Source organism: Gavialis gangeticus, unplaced genomic scaffold (genome assembly GCF_001723915.1).
Source record: "Gavialis gangeticus isolate Ggan-Ray unplaced genomic scaffold, GavGan_comp1, whole genome shotgun sequence".
Classification (NCBI taxonomy): domain Eukaryota; kingdom Metazoa; phylum Chordata; order Crocodylia; family Gavialidae; genus Gavialis; species Gavialis gangeticus.
The window spans coordinates 56258623-56275483 of record NW_017729024.1 but is presented as its reverse complement, the minus strand read 5'-3'; the positions used below and the strand labels follow the sequence as shown (position 1 = coordinate 56275483).

Here is a 16861-nt window from a genome sequence, read left to right as displayed (position 1 = left end):
GTGTCCTCTAATTTCACTATGCTGGGAAGCTGCTTTACAGGGGAAAGTGCCACTTTTTAATTAGCAGTGGTGAGCTACCTCATCCAGGGTTTCCAGAGATTTCCTCTCTATGAACCACTCAGACACAGTCCTGCTACCCTATAAAACCTGACAAGTGTGGATGAGGGAACGGCTAGCTACAGGTACAGCACAAGGTAGAGGTAAGCACATACTTTCTAATGCCTGCGCTCTGTACTGTGAATACTTTCCCTAAGTATCCTTTTTGGAGGATCCAGGTGGTTAGGTCTGATAATTTGATAAAAGATTATCAGAAAACACAGGGAGGTGCTAGGCCTATAAAAGCAGATGGTAAATGCAAAGGATCCCTGAAGTCTATGGTTAAGATCAAAAAAAGAAGAGGAGGTGGGAGTAGATGTGAAAAAGCAAGATAAATTTGAAAGGAAACAACTTGCCTTGCTGAGTGCTGCTTATTTATTTGTTTCAGCTGCTGGAACAAATCCCTTGTACAGATGAAGACCAGATAACATTCCAGTCTTACTGTAATGCTGTGTCCTGGTTGTCTAAGAGCCCTCTGGAAGCCAAACTTAGAGGTAAGGCACAAAGGTCCATTGTCCCTTTGTTTTATTAGCATGCATCTGCACTTGGTATTATCTGACCATCCATCCTAGTATCGGAGATGTTTGATAAAAACATGTTTTTTTCTAATGTGTGGTTCAGTGACAGATCACACGTAAGGTTCAGGCAGTCTACATGCATGGAAAGAGAGTACAACAGTCATGGCACATTATCATATTTCACTATATTTAGTGGGTTGCCCCGAAGCTGCTCCAAGCTTGACCAAGTCTTTGAAGCTCTGGAGCAGAACTGAATCAGCCCTTAGTTCCTAGGCTCCTCTTCCTCATACTTACTTTGAACGTAATTTGCCGCCCAGAACCTCTGCCATTGCAAATCAATGTAGTTCCATTGACATTCGTAGGCATTTCCCAATTTACACCCAGTTATGCATCTGTCTCTCTCACTTTGTTGATAAGAATTGCCTGGTTCTCACTGTCTTATTTCAAACTTCAAATCTCAGTCCCAGTAGTGTGACATCTATTAGTTCCATAGTTCCTAGGTATTAAGATTTTTTTATTTAAAAAAGAATAAATATGTTATAGCTAAATATAAAAGAAGGGGCTGTGCAGTCAGACACTAACCACAAGTGTGAAATTCAGTGAGACTGAATTAATTTCCCCCCAACTGAAAATCAGAGCCATGAGTTATAAGAAGGACATTTGTTTTCCAGAAAGAACATATCCAAGAACATTGTTCAGTTCTTCAATTGAGAAAGTAGCTGAGAAGTCCTTTGTTCATGATGAAGCTGGTGTCTCATGTTTTAGTTATACAGGGACCTTTATGGCAAGTCCTGCAAAGGTTAAAGAACTATAATAACCAAGGGCCAGTTTTTTGGGAAGTGATCCATACAGGAGCCGGGGACACAACTTTTATTTTTTTTTTTGCTCACTGTCTGAACCAAAAAGAGTTCTTTTTTTGGATCCACCTGGAATGTTTCATCTGATTGATCTATTTATTTGACCCAACAAAACCCTTTATTTGATTTTTTTCAAATTTATTTTAGCTTTTTTAACTGGTAAAAGTTGATTATAACTCTGAAAATAGTTTCAAGTAAGAAATCAAAATGTTATATTTAAAAGACATCTGAGTAAAACATAGTGGCTTTTCCAAATGTCTTTTTTTATCCAGTCAAAAATATTTATTGAATTTGTGAATAATTTCAGTTTTCTCTTATTTGCATTTTGTGACAAAAAATGGCTTTCCAAAGAAATTATCCCAGCTATACTCAGTACCAAAAAATGCCACTGTTCTCCCTAAGGGGGGAGAAAGAATGTTTGCTTGCTCTTCTGGGCAATGTCTAGTCTAGGGCTTGGACATGAGAGTACTGTACAATGCCTGGGAAGCAGAAGACACAGGTTCAAACATCCACTGTATGTGGGAGGCCTAGAACCCAGTCTTCTCCCTTGCAAGTGCCTCAACCACCAGGCTATTGGGTTAAGAGGTGGATGGGCCCACTGTCATTTTACTTCTAGCAGATATGCACACAGGACAATTCTATTTCACCACAGGGGAAACTGAATCCTTAACTGGGATCTAAGTGCCTACCCCGACCCACTGCAAGGCATCTAGCACAATGAGAGCTGGCAAGGATTTTGCTTATCATCCGATGCTATGCACAAGGAGCAGAAGGCAGAGAGAGTTAAGTTCTGTAGTTCAGGGCTGCATGGAGACTTGGTCAAAGGTTGCAGCTAATGACTCTGCAGTTCTCATAAAGGATGCATCACCCACCCATCACTGCCAAGGAGATGCAATAAAGGACACTGCAGGGTACGCTTGCTGCGGTTAAATGGGTCGTACGTTCGATTTACTGGCGCGCGTTAGTTGTTTATAAGAACAACTCTCATGCTATGCTCAGGATAAAATAATCTGTGTTGTAGCATCAAGAAAAACTATATGTCATCCACTCCTGTTCTTTTTCAAGTCCAACCTATGACAGGCACAACTACTCCCTGTTTATTTGTGCAACAAATTTTGCTCGTGTCTCATTTTTATGGCTACAGGTGTCCTGGTGAGAGCATAGTTTTATGATGCTCTGTGTCCTATCTCTGCTCATGAAGTCTGCAAGGTCAGAAGCACTCATGGCAAAAGGTGAGGGTCCTCATTCTCAGCTACAACTCCACTTGTTGGTCCTGATTTGCCAGCTCCCTGGTTTAGCATCAGACAGCCTAACATCCTTGAACAGGAAAGAAAAGGGTGACCTAGACAATCTCATGGACTCACGCTTAACAGAGACTGAAGGCACAGCCCGCTCCTTTTCTATCAGAAATCAGTTTCATACCCATTAAGCACTGAACCCAGTGCCTTTCCAAATGGGGTGTCCTGAAAATAAAGCATGGTCTTTGTATAAGTATGGAAGGGGGAGAGAGGCCAAAAGGAATCAAGAGCTGCGGACAGAGAATGCCAATGTCCAGCAACTTCTTGGCAAATACAGTCCTCTCTAATGGATACTGTAATGCTGCAGCCCTGGGTGGGTTGGTAGGTGCAGGAATTCAAGTTGGAACTGCTGGATATTCATGCATGAGCCCTTGTACTCAAGCTAAAATGCCTAGCTCTGTTAGCTATAGCTACAATAGGCTCAGCCACCTTGATCTGTAGCCAGCTGTCATGAAAGGGAACAGAGCACTAGACAGTGGGTGTGTCTACATGTGCATTTAGTCATGACTAGATTTGTTGCACAGTAAGCGAATTTGGGTAGATGTCTACACATGCAGGGACCTGACACTAAATTTAGGTCCTTCCAGCCCTGCCACGTGCCAGGGGGAGCTCCAGCCCCAGCTGCCAGCACTTGGCAGCCATGTTTGAAGCCAGACCCAGCTGCCAACACTTGGAAGCCATCCTTAAAACAGTGCCCGGCACTGTGATCTCTGGGCAGCCAGTTCCAGTGCGCAGAGGAGCAGTGTGCCACACACAGAGGCAGCACATGGCAGCTCTGTTCATGCCCCCTCTGTGTTCCTGAGCTATGGCTGCCTCAGCTCCTAGGTCTGGCAGTAAGGTACAGGGTCCCCTGATCCTGCTGGCTACCTCAGTCACCCTGCTAACACACCATAGTCACCATCACCTAGCTCATGGTCATCTTGCTCTGCCTGGATTCCCCACATACAGTGACTGCTTAGCCAGCTGCCACATGCCCTTTCAGGGCCCCCACTGCCATGCAGGTCCTGCCGGCAGCCACACAGATGAGGAGCTTCAGGAGGCTACCACCGGTACCACCATTGCCCTCCTGGCCCTTCAGCCCCACTACTTCTGGGCCCACCATGCCAGCTAGGACTGGTGGCAGTGCCTGGTGCAACACAACTGGGATACCAAACAGTGGATTGACACATTTAGGATGATCCAGGCCACATTTGTTGACCTGCTCCACTGGCTCTGGCCCCACCTAGAGTGCTAGGACATTGGCATGTGCTCAGCCCTCCCCGCTGACACCTCCTGGCTCTGGTGCTAGTCAAGCTGTTCATATATGTGAGGCACTTGTTTGGGGTTGGCAGGCCACTGCTGGGGAAGCCATCCTGGAGGTGTGTGGTGCCCTCCAGGACGTGCTGGTGGACACCATCCTCTGCATCTGCAACCCCCAGGCAGTGGTAGCAGGGTTCCATGCACTGGGGCTCCCCCAGTGTATCGGGACCCTGGACAGGATGCACATCCCGGTGACCTGCCCATCCCATGGAGACTGCCCCTATTATAGTTGCAGGTGGCTCCACTCGGTAGTTCTGCTGTCAGTCGTTGATCACCAGGGGACCTTCCCCTATGTCAGTGCTGACTGGGCAGGCAGCGTGCATGATGCACATGTATTTAGGAACTCTGGACTGGGTGTGCTTGTGGAGAGTGGGTGCTTTGCACTGGGAGTGGAGGACCTGCAGCTAGGTGTCATCATCATCCCAACCCTTCTCATCAGGGACCCGGTATACCCACTCCTACCATAGCTGATAAGGCCCTACACTGGGCAGCTGGACCGCCCCCCTCCCCAGGCCCACTTTAATCAGTGCCTTGGCTGGACCCATGCTCTCATCAAGTGTACCCCCCCCTCAAAGGTGCTCCCTCACTGCCCACCTTGAAGTGGTCAAGAACAACCTCCCCCAGGGCCACTGCTGTAGCTTGTGTGATGTACAATATTTGCCCAGCTCCATCCATCCTTCAGTTTGGAAGAGAAAGTAAAATACCACTCAGGCAAATCTGCCCCTCTCCTGTCTACAGCAGCTTATCATGTCTCATATTGGCCCCATTTTCTTCCTCTGCCCCATGTGCAGCATGATGGGATATTTTGGCCCTTCCCGGCTAAAAAGGGGAGTATCACCTTACCTTCAGTCTTTCCAAAAATATTTGTTGGCAACTTCTAGTGAATGTGAAGCTGTCCTGCCCATGCAGCTAGAATGTATGAGCACAGACATTTGCTATAAATGGGGAATCATCTTCTCTCTAGCTGAGTGCTACATAGCAATCCCAAATATGGCCCTGGTATATTCAGAGTCACACATCACCACTGTAGTCTAAAAAAGAGGCTCAGACACTCTCTAGAAGCCAAGATAGTCATCTGAAATGGACACATCACCAAAAACACAAGTGTCAGATAGCTAAAACTAGATGTGCATCCCCACTGAAAGTGCACCATCACCAGAGGCCTTGGGAAGACACTACAAAACAAAAGGATCATAGGCATACCATGAAACAAACAGCCTGCTTAAAGGTTTAAATCATCTGGTTTATAATAAGCGCAACTGAGAATGTAACAGGGAACAACAACAGACCTATACAAATATGTTGGTTTGTTATGAGTCTCTCTCATTTGTTTGATTTTAACTACTGGATGGATGAGAAGGCTGGTGAACTTTGGTAACACTGTGACTCCTAACTACGAAGTGTGACTCTTATAGAGAGAGTGGGGCTTTGTTTCCCTAGGTATAAAATAACCTGGCTTTGTAGGAGAAAAGTTTGCTTGGATTAATCTCTGGGCTATTGCTACGTTTCTCTACTATTGCCTGCCAGTCAATTTTCTTCTTAGATCTTCCTGGCAACTGACTGAAAACTAAAAGGCCCAGTTCTCTTTAATGCCAAGGCCTCTTTTCATCACTCCACTAGTTTAAAGGGGCCTTTCAGTAGCTGGAAACTGCATGTACACCTAATTTAAGGGCTGTGTATACTGCCAGAGTGTAAATGAGACTCAGGCTGTCATTCTTGACAGCCTTGTCCAAATCCCCACCATTATGTAAGTTCAGGGTTGTTTATTTAACAATGCAAATGAAGTCTTCATCTTCTGTTACCTGCAAGTCTCCAAGGACTCTGCAGCTCCAGGCAGCAGACAGCTATTTTGTTTCCAGATGAAAGTGAACAGTTTTAGAGGAGTCACTATGCTTTTGTTCTCTTCATGTATGGTAAAAATCAGTTCAAAAAGTTTGTATAGGGAAGCTAACAGGTAACGCAAGGAGGGAAACTGCAAATACTTATGCTCTAACCCCTCTACTCACTTTGCTGCGCCTTCCGTTTCCCCACTTATTTGTCAGCTTCTAGGCACAGACTCTGTCTCATCCATTTGTACAGCACCTATTACAACAGGGTCCCATCCCATAGCAGGGGTTCTTGGCACTTCCACAATGCCAGATTTCATCATTATTTATCCATCTCCCGCAGTTCATGCAGACCATTCTTTCTCTTTCCCTGCATTTTGATGCTCATTGTCTTCTGGAGCAGTGAGTGGCCTACAGCCAGCCGGTGGCTTTGAAAACTCAGGGGACAGCATCTCTGTGCCAATGCAGAAGTAGTGTCTGCCAGGAGAGGGAACAGCTTTTTATGCTTGCATGCCACAGCAGTAAGGCAATGCTAGGAATGACGAGAGCAGCTTTCCAAAAAAACATCTGAAACGGGCCAGGAGTCTTCAAAAATTTATGAAACTGCCTGCAAAGGTAACTCTTAAAAATGGAATATGAATAGTTGCACCCTGGAAGCTACCTGCAATGCCCAACCACCTTTATTGGTCCTACCAAGCCTGCATAGCCTGGTGTGACACCTCATGGCTCCTTGTTACAGAACTGTCCCTTTTGCAGACCCACTTTAGTGAAAAGGAGGCAAAGCAACGTCCTTTTTGCTTTCATTACATATTCAGTAGGGCAGTGCGAAATGGCACCATTTCGTTTTGACTTCCGTTTTGACATTTCAATGGGAGAGTGATTCATTTTGAGATTTTTTATTTCAAAACCACCTATCATTTCATTTAATCGAAACTGTTTTGATGTTTCAACAGTGTTTCAACATTTCACCCATAGGCTATAATGGGGAAGCATGAAACTGCCTGTAACAGACTGCCAACGTGGGCTCACCAGATTTGCCTGAAATACTTACCCTGGGCTAGAAACAGTGCCGGTGAACTCTGAGCGACCCCAAGGGTGAAGCGGGGGAGCCCTGCCCTGTGGAAAAGGAGAAGCCAGTAGAAAGAAGGGGTTTTCAATCCCCTCATTTGCATGGAAGGGGGATGGCCGGGGTTGGGGGCCTGCCACTCTGAGCCCTGGTTGGCCAGTTTGCAAGCCAGGGTGGGTCTGCCGGAGGGGATAAAAGCAGCAGCCGAAGTAGGATGGCAGGTGCTGACAGTGACTCCGGGGAACGATGCAGGAGGCCTAAGAAGAGCTGGGGTGAGCTGAGGGAGCAGAGAGACTCCTCTGAAGAGCCTCAAAGGCCTTGGGAGAAGTTGGCTGTGCCTTCAGGCCTGCAGCAGAAAGGGAGCTGCGGCCAGGGCTTGGGGCAGAGAGCTGGTGCCCCAAGGTCCCATCGCAGTGTGCTGGACATGTCAGGCGTCCTGGAGGCTAGGGGTGGTTGTCGGCCCCCCACTCCACTGTGGAGAAAAAGCAGCAGCCAGGAGCGCAGGCAGCATCCTTACCTGGAGCAGGGAGCTGGGCTGGTGAGTTGAGGAAACCCCTCACCTTCCCCGGGGAAGGGGGACAACAGCAGGCAAGGCATTGGGATCCTGAGGAGTGGCAGAGCACCAAGATGAGGGTCCCCAGGAACTGAGAGCGCAGGTCGGCAGTGAGCAGTATTGGCAAGCCGCGAGGTGTGTGGGTCACCCGGCCAGTCATCTGGAGCAGGGGTTTAGAGCAGTAGCCCCTAGGAGCTGCCTGTGTTGCTGATCCTCTGCCATTGACTGCCCCAGAGGGGACTCAGTCCTGTCCCTTATTCTGTAGCTGATTGTCATTGGATGGAGTCCCTGAGCTTTGTGCTTGGCTGCAGGAGCCTACTCTGTTGCTTGCTTTTCTGGTTGCCACAGAGGGTCACTCTTCAGCCTCTTTGGGGGGTTGGGGTTTGATCCAATTTGATTGCTGCAGACCAGAAAAGCTTACACTGTGGCAGTCTGTTGCTTATTGGGAAGCCCATTGGGACTGCTGGAAGCGAGCACCCTGCTTCCTTGCTGTAGCATCTCAGCAGTGGCTGAAAGCTGCCAGTTACCCAACCTGTGGTTCTTGAGTCAAGGGTTGACTAATGCATTCTGGTTTGTTTTGCCTTTGAAGTTCACTTGTAAATAACCTTTCCTATTATTCTTGTTTTGTAAATAAAGTGTAACTAGTTAAATCAGTTAAGTGTTAGACCTTCTTGAGACCCCGGGCTGCTCTGTGGGGAGAAAGGCCAGCTGGAAAGTAAATTGGTGCTGGCCAGAAGCCCTACCCCACTCTCACCACATCATCCCTGATATTTGGGCAGAGGTGGCAACTATTGGGCTGCCACCCGGGTTACACTGCCTATAACTTTGTCATTTCTTGGCAGATTTGGCAGGGATGGTAGCCCCTTATGAGGGCATGAAGCCTGCCAAGGTTCAAGGAGATAAGTGCAGAGGTTTCTGGGAAACTTCACCACAAGCTGCTGACCATCAAAATTCATGCCACATGTGTGTGTTAAGGTGCAGTGTGGTAAAAACAGCAGGCATGGTAGCCCCTGCTCAGGACACAAAGCCTGCTAGGTTTCAAGGAGATAGGTGCATGGATTTCTGAAAAACTGCACCTCAAGCTGCTGACAAGCAAAACTCGTGACGTGTGACTGTGTGCATGTGTTAAGGCGCAGCTGTTTTTCTGCCCCTCCCCCAGAGCACTGGGATTGGAAGGGACCTCAGGGAAGGATCACAGTCACTGGCCAGCTACACAGTCAACATGACAGCAGTCCTTCCCTCCACTTCCCCCTCCCTCTCCTTACTTTCTGTTTCCCTGCAGGCAAGTCCAGCTTCAAAATTTAAAACCTTTAGAACCATTTCAAGTTCCCTCATTTTGTTTCAAGCCTCTTTCAAAGCCTTTTGTTTCATTTCGATTTCGCTGTTTCGAGCTCAAAACAAGTTGAAACAGCCTCAAAACAAAACCCAGTGAAATTTTGCACAGCCCTAGCCTAGTGTTCAGCTTTGGTTCCAGGCAGCACATGGAGGTGGTAGTCTTGTCATGGATGCAAGAATCTTGATTTGCATTTAGGAAAATGAAAAGCTCCTGTGCTGGAGACCAGAACAATAGCACGAACTGCTCTATTTGCTTCAGTGAACTTGCAGTGCATGCTGCCAGTTGTTAATGTCTCACTGCCAGGCAAAACATGGGAAAAAGAGGCTCCACTTATGAAAGATAAGGCAGTTTACTCAGAACAGCATCTCAGTTTGATATCCTGAGTGGGCAGGACTCATACTGTTGCAGAGCTGGGAGGAGTATCACTGCCTTCCCCCTTTGCCTCCTGGTTCCACCCTAGGTTTGTGGATATTTTGTTATGGTCTGACACACTGGTTTAAAAGCGTTTTCCTGTTTGTTTTCAAAGAATAGGAGAGCACACTGGGCAGGGCTGTCAAGGCAAGGGATCGTTGAGCAATACTGATTATACACTCAGCTTATGTCTCCTGCTGAAAGCAGGAGACTCTCAGCAGGAATCACTGGCACATTAGGCGTGTCAGCTTCAGCCAGGCCCACTTAGCTGAATCACAATGACAGCATGTGGCTACAATGCAGAATAGTTGGCAACATGCTAGTAATGTGCAAATCAGCATGCCTAGGAGCATTGTAAACCCAGCAGAACATACTTCTGGGGCAAATCCAGCTCAAGTTGAGGAAAGATGCAGCTTCTTTCTTAGCCAATGGAAGTTTTACTATTGGATAAGCATGCCCTACAATCTACCACAGCATTTTTAGTACATGAAAAAGGAATCCACGGGTGCTCACCCAATTTGCAGCCTGATGTCTGACTTCACTTCTCATAACTTCTACACCTGCCATATGTTCCCTCAACTCCTGGGTAGGAAGGAGAGAGAAAACATCCCCAAAAAGGGCAATGAACAAGAGAGCAGCTTTATCCTATTCCAATGGCTTGTCCTGGTGTCTTCCTCCTCCCTTTAACAAGATCTCTGTGCCTACATGTATAGGCACATTATTTCTAATTTGTCAGCTTTTAAATCAAATCACATATCTCTGGGTGTAGGTCAGCCTCTGTAATTGATAAGCTATAAACTTTATTGGATTAGCATGGCTAAGTAATACAAGTAACATGCTGAACAACCTTCTACTCAAGCATCACATTACTGTAGCTATCAATCAGTCATCAACCTCACATGACCAAAGTCAAAACAAAATTATGGATTAATCAGCAAGGATTGAAGGAGAATCGGCAAAAGACTTTGCTAAAATGCCTAGTAGGATTAACTATCTGAAATGAAAAGCCTGGCAATACCATTTTGAAGTGCAGAGTTCATTTGATTAATTAAGCAATTACAACACAGTGCATTTCCTGCAGATTAATGACCAGATGGGAAAGCTGATACTCTGATTTTTTCCCCTACCTTGGGCCATTAACCCCAGCTGGTCTTCAAGCCATCTTTTATTGGAACAATGATACCTGTTAAATCTCTTTGCTTAAAAAACAAATATTAAAAGTCCTATTTTCTTCCTGGCATGGAAGTGAGCAATAAGGTAAAAAGGCTTTAGAAATATGGTGGTGTTACGGTGCCTAGCATTTCTATTTATTAAAAGCCATCAAGGGTGTTTTCACTCATTTTCCCTTCTGGCCAATTAAGGTTGCAAATGCCAATCTTTCTTCCATCAGCCAGTTTCCCTTCCAAACTATAACAATAAAGTAGAGCTGTTAGAGTATATCTAGATGATTCAGTTACATTGTAACTGCAGGTACCTAGGGTGAGAACAGCTTTCACCCTTCTTACTTACCTAGAGTTTGGGCTCCTATGGGCCAGATTTTTCCAATGTGATCAGAAAAAGATCTTGGCCAGATTTTTCCCACTAGCCCAGCATGGTGTGTACCAAACAGATTAGAAATACTGGTCTTTATTTAGGCTACCAAGCTCTGTTGAGAAGCTGGCCCCACTGCTCAGAATCAAGCCTGTTGATTACGGCTGTGAGAAACTTCAGGCGGTGATTCGATTTGGAGGAGTTTTCAGCCCAATTCAGTGGCTGAATCTCCGAATCCAAATCAAATCAGGAGACCATTTTAAAGGTCCAAATGGATTCAAAGCTTTCCAAATCTTCAGTAAAGATTCAGAGAGCTTTGCTGATTTGGGCAGTCTCCGGTGGCTGTAGCAGGGAGCTGCAGCTGACTCCAAGCTAGTAAGTAGTAGGGGAGGGGGACAATAGGTGGACCCCTACCAGCCCCCCCCATGTCTGCCTGTGCCCACCCCAGTGCAGAGTCCCCCATGCAGCATGGAGCAGTGGGGGGCAGCAGGGATGGCCCCCCCGCCCGGCAGCACCGGCTGAGTTGGGGGGGTTTTTTTAACAAGAGCTGGGAGCTGGGGTGGGTGGGGCAGCCATTGCTGGGCTAGGAGAGAGGCGGGGGATGGTCCTGGCTGATTCAGAGATTTGGAGATTGGGCAGCAGCTGAATCTCTAAATCAGATTCAGCCGAATCAAATCAGGACAGTGATTCGAATCACCAAATCAAATCGCTGTCCCCCCAAATCGGCCAAATCTGAAGCGAATGCCAGCTGCTTCGCACAAGCCTACTATTGATGGGTTATGAACCAGTAGAGTAACTAACTGAGGGGGTGACTGGGGCAAGAACCCCAGGTGCTGCCTTTTGGAAGGGAAACAAAAATATCTGCTGCCACAGTTGTCAGATGGCTGCAGTGTTGCCACCAGCACCATGGCAGCCAGCACTGTCCCCTGCACTTCTGCTACTCAGGACATGAATCTGCCCTGTTATGCTTCTGTTTGGAACAGGCCTTAAATCTTCTTGGTATTCTCCTTTAAAGACTTCTGACAGTCAACTAGTGGTCACCATACCCTGCTCAGTTTTTTTTATCCTTCTGACCTTGCTACTCCCAATCTAGTCCTGAAGAATGATTAGCATCACTTGAAGGTTTGCCTACCAGCGTAGTCCTACCTATCTGTACAGAATGCAAGGCTCGAGATGCAGGGGCTATAGTAATCATATCTGGGCTTGTGCAAGAGGACGGTTATGCTGGGAAATGAAGACTGCTCTTTATTCATTGGTTTGCCAATGTGTGCTGGCCTGAAGGATCCCCCTTGGGGATAGTTCATCCCATGGGCCTAATCTGTTCTCAGTATCTCTGCTGAGCCCTCCAGGAAGAGCTAGGTAGTAGGGCTGTGTGAAACAGCAGAGTTCCACTTTGACTTCCATTTCATTGTTTCAATGGAACAGTGTTTCATTCAAGTTTTGTTTCATTTCAAAAGCACTGTTCCATTTCGTTTCGTGGAAACAGTTTTGCTGTTTCAATGCTGTTTCGATGTTTTGCCCATAGGCTATAATGGGGAAGCTGAAACGGCCAATAACTTTGTCATGTCTTGCCTGATTTTGATTAAACTTGCAGGGATGCTAGCACCTTTTCAGTGCATGAAGCCTGCCAAGTTTCAAGGGGATAGGTGCAGAGATTTCTAGGAAACTGCACCTCAAGCTGTTGACAAGCAGGAGCCAGGGAGCAGGAGCAGTGTCCTGTGATCTGGAAGGCAAATCAGGGGCCTGCACCTCCCAGAGTGTGGCAGAGCCCCCGTGGCCCTCCTGGGGGTGTGGGCAAGCCCCCAATCTGGCTCCCAGATGACAGGAGGCTAGTGCTGCTGGCTGGGGCCAGCAGCAGCACAGATCTTCCTGGCACGGGCTGTGCCCAGTGCCAGTCCCAGGTGGCAGCACCAGCCTCCTGTCAACCGGCAGGCAGATCGAGGGCTGGCCTGCACCCCTGGGAGGGATGCGGGGGCTGTGCCGGATTCCTCCCAGGGGTGTGGGCCCCCAATCTGCCTGCCAGATGGCAGGAGGCTGCTGCCACCTGGGACTGGCATTGGGCGCAGCCTGCACCCAGCCCCAGGAAAATTGCTGCTGCCACTTGCCCCAGGTGTCAGAACCAGCCTCCTATCATCTGCCAGGCAGATTGGGGGCTCACCCTCATCCCTGGGAGGGCTGGGGGGGCTCCCTGGGGCCAGCAGCAGCACCAATCTTCCTGACACTGGGTGCAGGCTGCACCCAGCACTGGTCCCAGGCAGCAGGAGCAGCCTCCTGTCATCTGGCAGGCAGATCGAGGGCCCGCACCCCTGGGAGGAGTCTGGCAGCCCTCTCGGGGGCGCAGGCAGGAGGATGCTGTTGCCTCCTGGGACCAGTGGTGGGCACAGCCTACACCCAGTGCAGCTCCATGGAGCTGAGTCTGATGGTGAGAGGTGGAGCACAGCCCGGCCCTGTGCTCCACTTCCCCTCATTGGGCTCAGTTCCACAGTGCTGCGAGCCACTGGGAGCTGAGCCCGATGTGTGGGGTGGTAAGCACCTCCCACCACCAGGCTCAGTTCCCAGCACCTCGCAGCCCCATGAAACTCAGCCTGGTAGTGGGAGGCAGAGCGCAACCCTGGCTCTTCCCTGCCTCCCACCACCTGGCTTGCTGCTTCGAAATTCAAACTGTAATGCAGACACTCTTTAGTAGGAAGCATTGAGGAGACTATGTTTCTCTCCTCAGCTCTGTCACTGGCTTGCTGTATGAACTCTGGGCCAAGTTATTTTGTCTCTGTACTTTAGGCTAAGTATAAGCATTCAAGAAATCTGCAGAAGAAGTGCTCTAAGTGCCCCTAGTTATGTCATGAGGAAGCAGAACACGTTACCCCTTGTGTGTACAACCTGAGCCCAGCAGATAGCAGGGTTCTCATACACATCCCAGTGTAGGGCACTCCCGCCTGCCCCTCTTTGCCCATTAGCTCGAAAACAAAAGGCAAGAGCAAGGGTGTCAGCTTTCAGGTTTCCAGGTGCTGAATTTTTGCTTTCTTCTTGTAAAATAATGAAGTTTTCATTGCAAAGATGGCAAAATGTGATATCTTCCATGTTTCAGGGACACAGACTGTACCCATATTGGTCCACCGGCAAAAGGAATTAGAACTCGTGATAGAGGTGATATCTTTTATTAAATCAACTGGGTATTTGCAAAAAATATATATTTTTAGGTAATGTGCATTAAATCTAGTACCTCCAGGCGCCTATACAGGAGTGTAGAGGCTGCTCCAACGTGCTGTGATTACAACGCATTGAAGCAGACTCAATTCAAGTCTGCTTAAGTGTGGCAATTGCCTCATTCCAGCAGCCTCCCACATCTCATGTATCAGCATCCCCACACTTAAAAACAGCAGCGAGAGGACTTGAACGAAAGCTTGTCAAATGAGCTTTAGTTCAAGTGGTCCTGCAACCATTTTGAAGCATGGGGACACTGATACATGAGATGTGGCAGCGCTTTAATTAGAGCACTGTCCTCCCCACCCCCAGAGCATGTGTAAAAGTGCCTTCCACTGTGAAATATTAGAAAAAATATGCATTCACCTATTTTATTGCACATTAGCTAAAGATCACTTTTTTGCAACACTTTAATGAGCATTAAAATAGGTTAATGTCTATTTTAAAACACGTGTAGATGTGCCTACAATGCCTACTATTGCCTGGTAATGTTAGGGTCTAGCTAGTCAGGCAATTAAAAAAACTGATGAAATATTGACACAGCACCAAATACCTGGAGATCCTAAGTCATCCTTTCTAGGGCATGAGCCAGCAAATGGGACACCCTGACTGCCTCCATTCACTAGGACTTCAGGAGGGTGGTGCTGTTTGTCTCCTGGCTTCCTAAATTCTGTACAGATTTGAGGGAATCTACTGGGTTCCAAAGGGAAAATAAAAACACTGCCTCTTTTGCAAGCAGGCTTCCTTTGCAGATTAGGAAGGCGAGGAAAGAGTTTCCTCTCCTCCCATGAAAGAATGTGAGGTGTTTCCTAAGGGGAACATTATAGACACTGTGTCCCAGTGGGGTTTTTTTTGTTTCTTGATCACTCAGTGGCTCTAATAAAGGCACACTACATTGAGGCTCGCGAGTGCATTGGGTTATTCATATAGCCAGGAAAAGTGGCAACTGAAAAACAGTAACTAATAAAACAAACAATCTAGGAGCCTGACAAAAAAAGAGTTGCCAGAGCTGGCTGCCTATGGGACTTCCAGCAGCATACCTGTTTACAGACTGTCTGAAACAGCTTTCTATCAAGTGCATATGGGTCCAAACCATTACTTGATTGACCAGAATTATTCGAAACTGACTTTAAGACATGAGAACAGAGAAGCGCTCTCTGCATCTTTATGGGCTATTGAATGCATCCAAGGTTTCTGGGACTTCAGGTCTGTGAGCTGGGCTCATGGGTTTCTGGTCTTGCATCCTGTACTGAGCGTAGGCTGTGTAAGTACTTTTCATAATCTACAGTTTACACACACATTCAGTTTTCCCAGACAAGTTTGTAATATGTAGCAAGTAGGGTTGCTACATATTACAGACTTCATAGACATTAGGGCTGGAAGGGGCCTTGGAAGATCATTGAGTCCAGCCGTCTGCCCCAGGAGCAGGAAGTCAGCTGGGGTCAAAGGATCCCAGCAAGGTAAACATCCAGAGGCTTGCACCACCTCTGGAGGCAGTCTGTTCTAGGCCTTGGGGGCTTGGACAGTAAAGAAATTCTTCCTTATGCCCAGCTTGAAACTGTCTTGGAGGAGTTTGTGACCACTGGACCTTGTCATTCCTTGGGGCACTCTGGTGAACAGGCGTTCCCCCAGATCCTGATGTACACACCTTACATACTTGCAGGCAGCCACCCAGTCCCCCCTGAGCCTGTGCTTTTCCATGGCGATCAGCTTCGCTTCATAAGGCCTGTTGTTCTCCTGCCCTCTGATCATACACGTGGCTCTCCTCTTGACTCTCTCAAGCTTCTCCACATCCTTTTTAAATTGAGGAGCCCAGAATTGGATGCAATACTTCAGCTGCAACCTCACTAAGGCCAAGTAGAGCAGGAGGATGACATCCTGGGATTTGCTTGAGAAGCATCTATGGATGCAAGCCAGAGTTTTGCTAGCTTTACCAGCTGTGACATCACATTGGTGGCTCATATTCATCTTGTGGTCAGTCATGACCCCCAAGTGCCTTTCGGCTGTAGCACACATAGCACTGCCGAGCCAATTAGCTTGCTGTGTGCGTGGGGGGTGGGGGGGGGTTCGCCAAGGTGGAGTACCTTGCATTTTTTGACTTTACCCCAAAGTTTGGTGTTGTCAGTGAACTTGGCCAGTCCACGTCTGACACCAATGTCTATGTCATTAATAAAGATGTTAAATAGTATAGGCCCAAGGATGGAGCCTTGGGGGACCCCACTGGTCACAGCACACCACAATGATTGACTTCCGTCAGCTACCACTCTCTGGGTCCAACCTCAGAGCTAGTTCCCCAGCCAGTGGACTGTGATGTAGCCGAGGCCACAGTTGGCCAATTTTTCTATGAGGGGATCATGGGACACCAGATTAAAGGCTTTTCTAAAGTCAAGATATACGATGTCATTCTCGTCTCCCTTTTCCAGGTGATATGTCACCTGGTCATAGAAGGAGATGAGATTGGTCAGGCAAGACATACCCACAACAAACCCATGCTGGCTATCCCTTAGGATGTTGCCGTCAGCCAGTTTGTCAAGAATGGTCTCTCTGATAATTTTTTCCAAGATCTTCCCCGAGATAGAGGTCAGGCTAATAGGCCTGTAATTCCCCAGATCTACTTTCTTCCCTTTCTTGAGCAATGATGCTAGCCAGCTCCATGAGTACTCTGAGGTGTAAACTGTCCAGGTCAGCTGACTTGAAGGTGTCCAGCCTCTCAAGGTGTTCCTTTACATGGTCCACATTGATGTAGGGGAGCAATTCTCCCTCAGCCTGGCCATCCAGTGCCATATTGAGCAGGGCCGTCCCTTGGGGCTGGTGAAAAACTGACGCAAAATACCCATTAAGGAGTTTGGCTCCAGTTAGCAGGCTTTGGT

The 16861-nt window shown here is 47.7% G+C and overlaps 1 protein-coding gene across 1 annotated transcript in view; it reads left to right on the top strand.

The window, feature by feature from the left end:
* LOC109297395 overlaps positions 1-16861 on the top strand; it is a 90690-nt gene that overhangs the window by 48037 nt on the left and 25792 nt on the right. The window contains exon 3 of the mRNA XM_019517116.1: positions 485-590. Coding sequence (XP_019372661.1) covers positions 485-590 — 106 coding nt within the window. The remainder of the gene's footprint in view (positions 1-484; positions 591-16861) is intronic.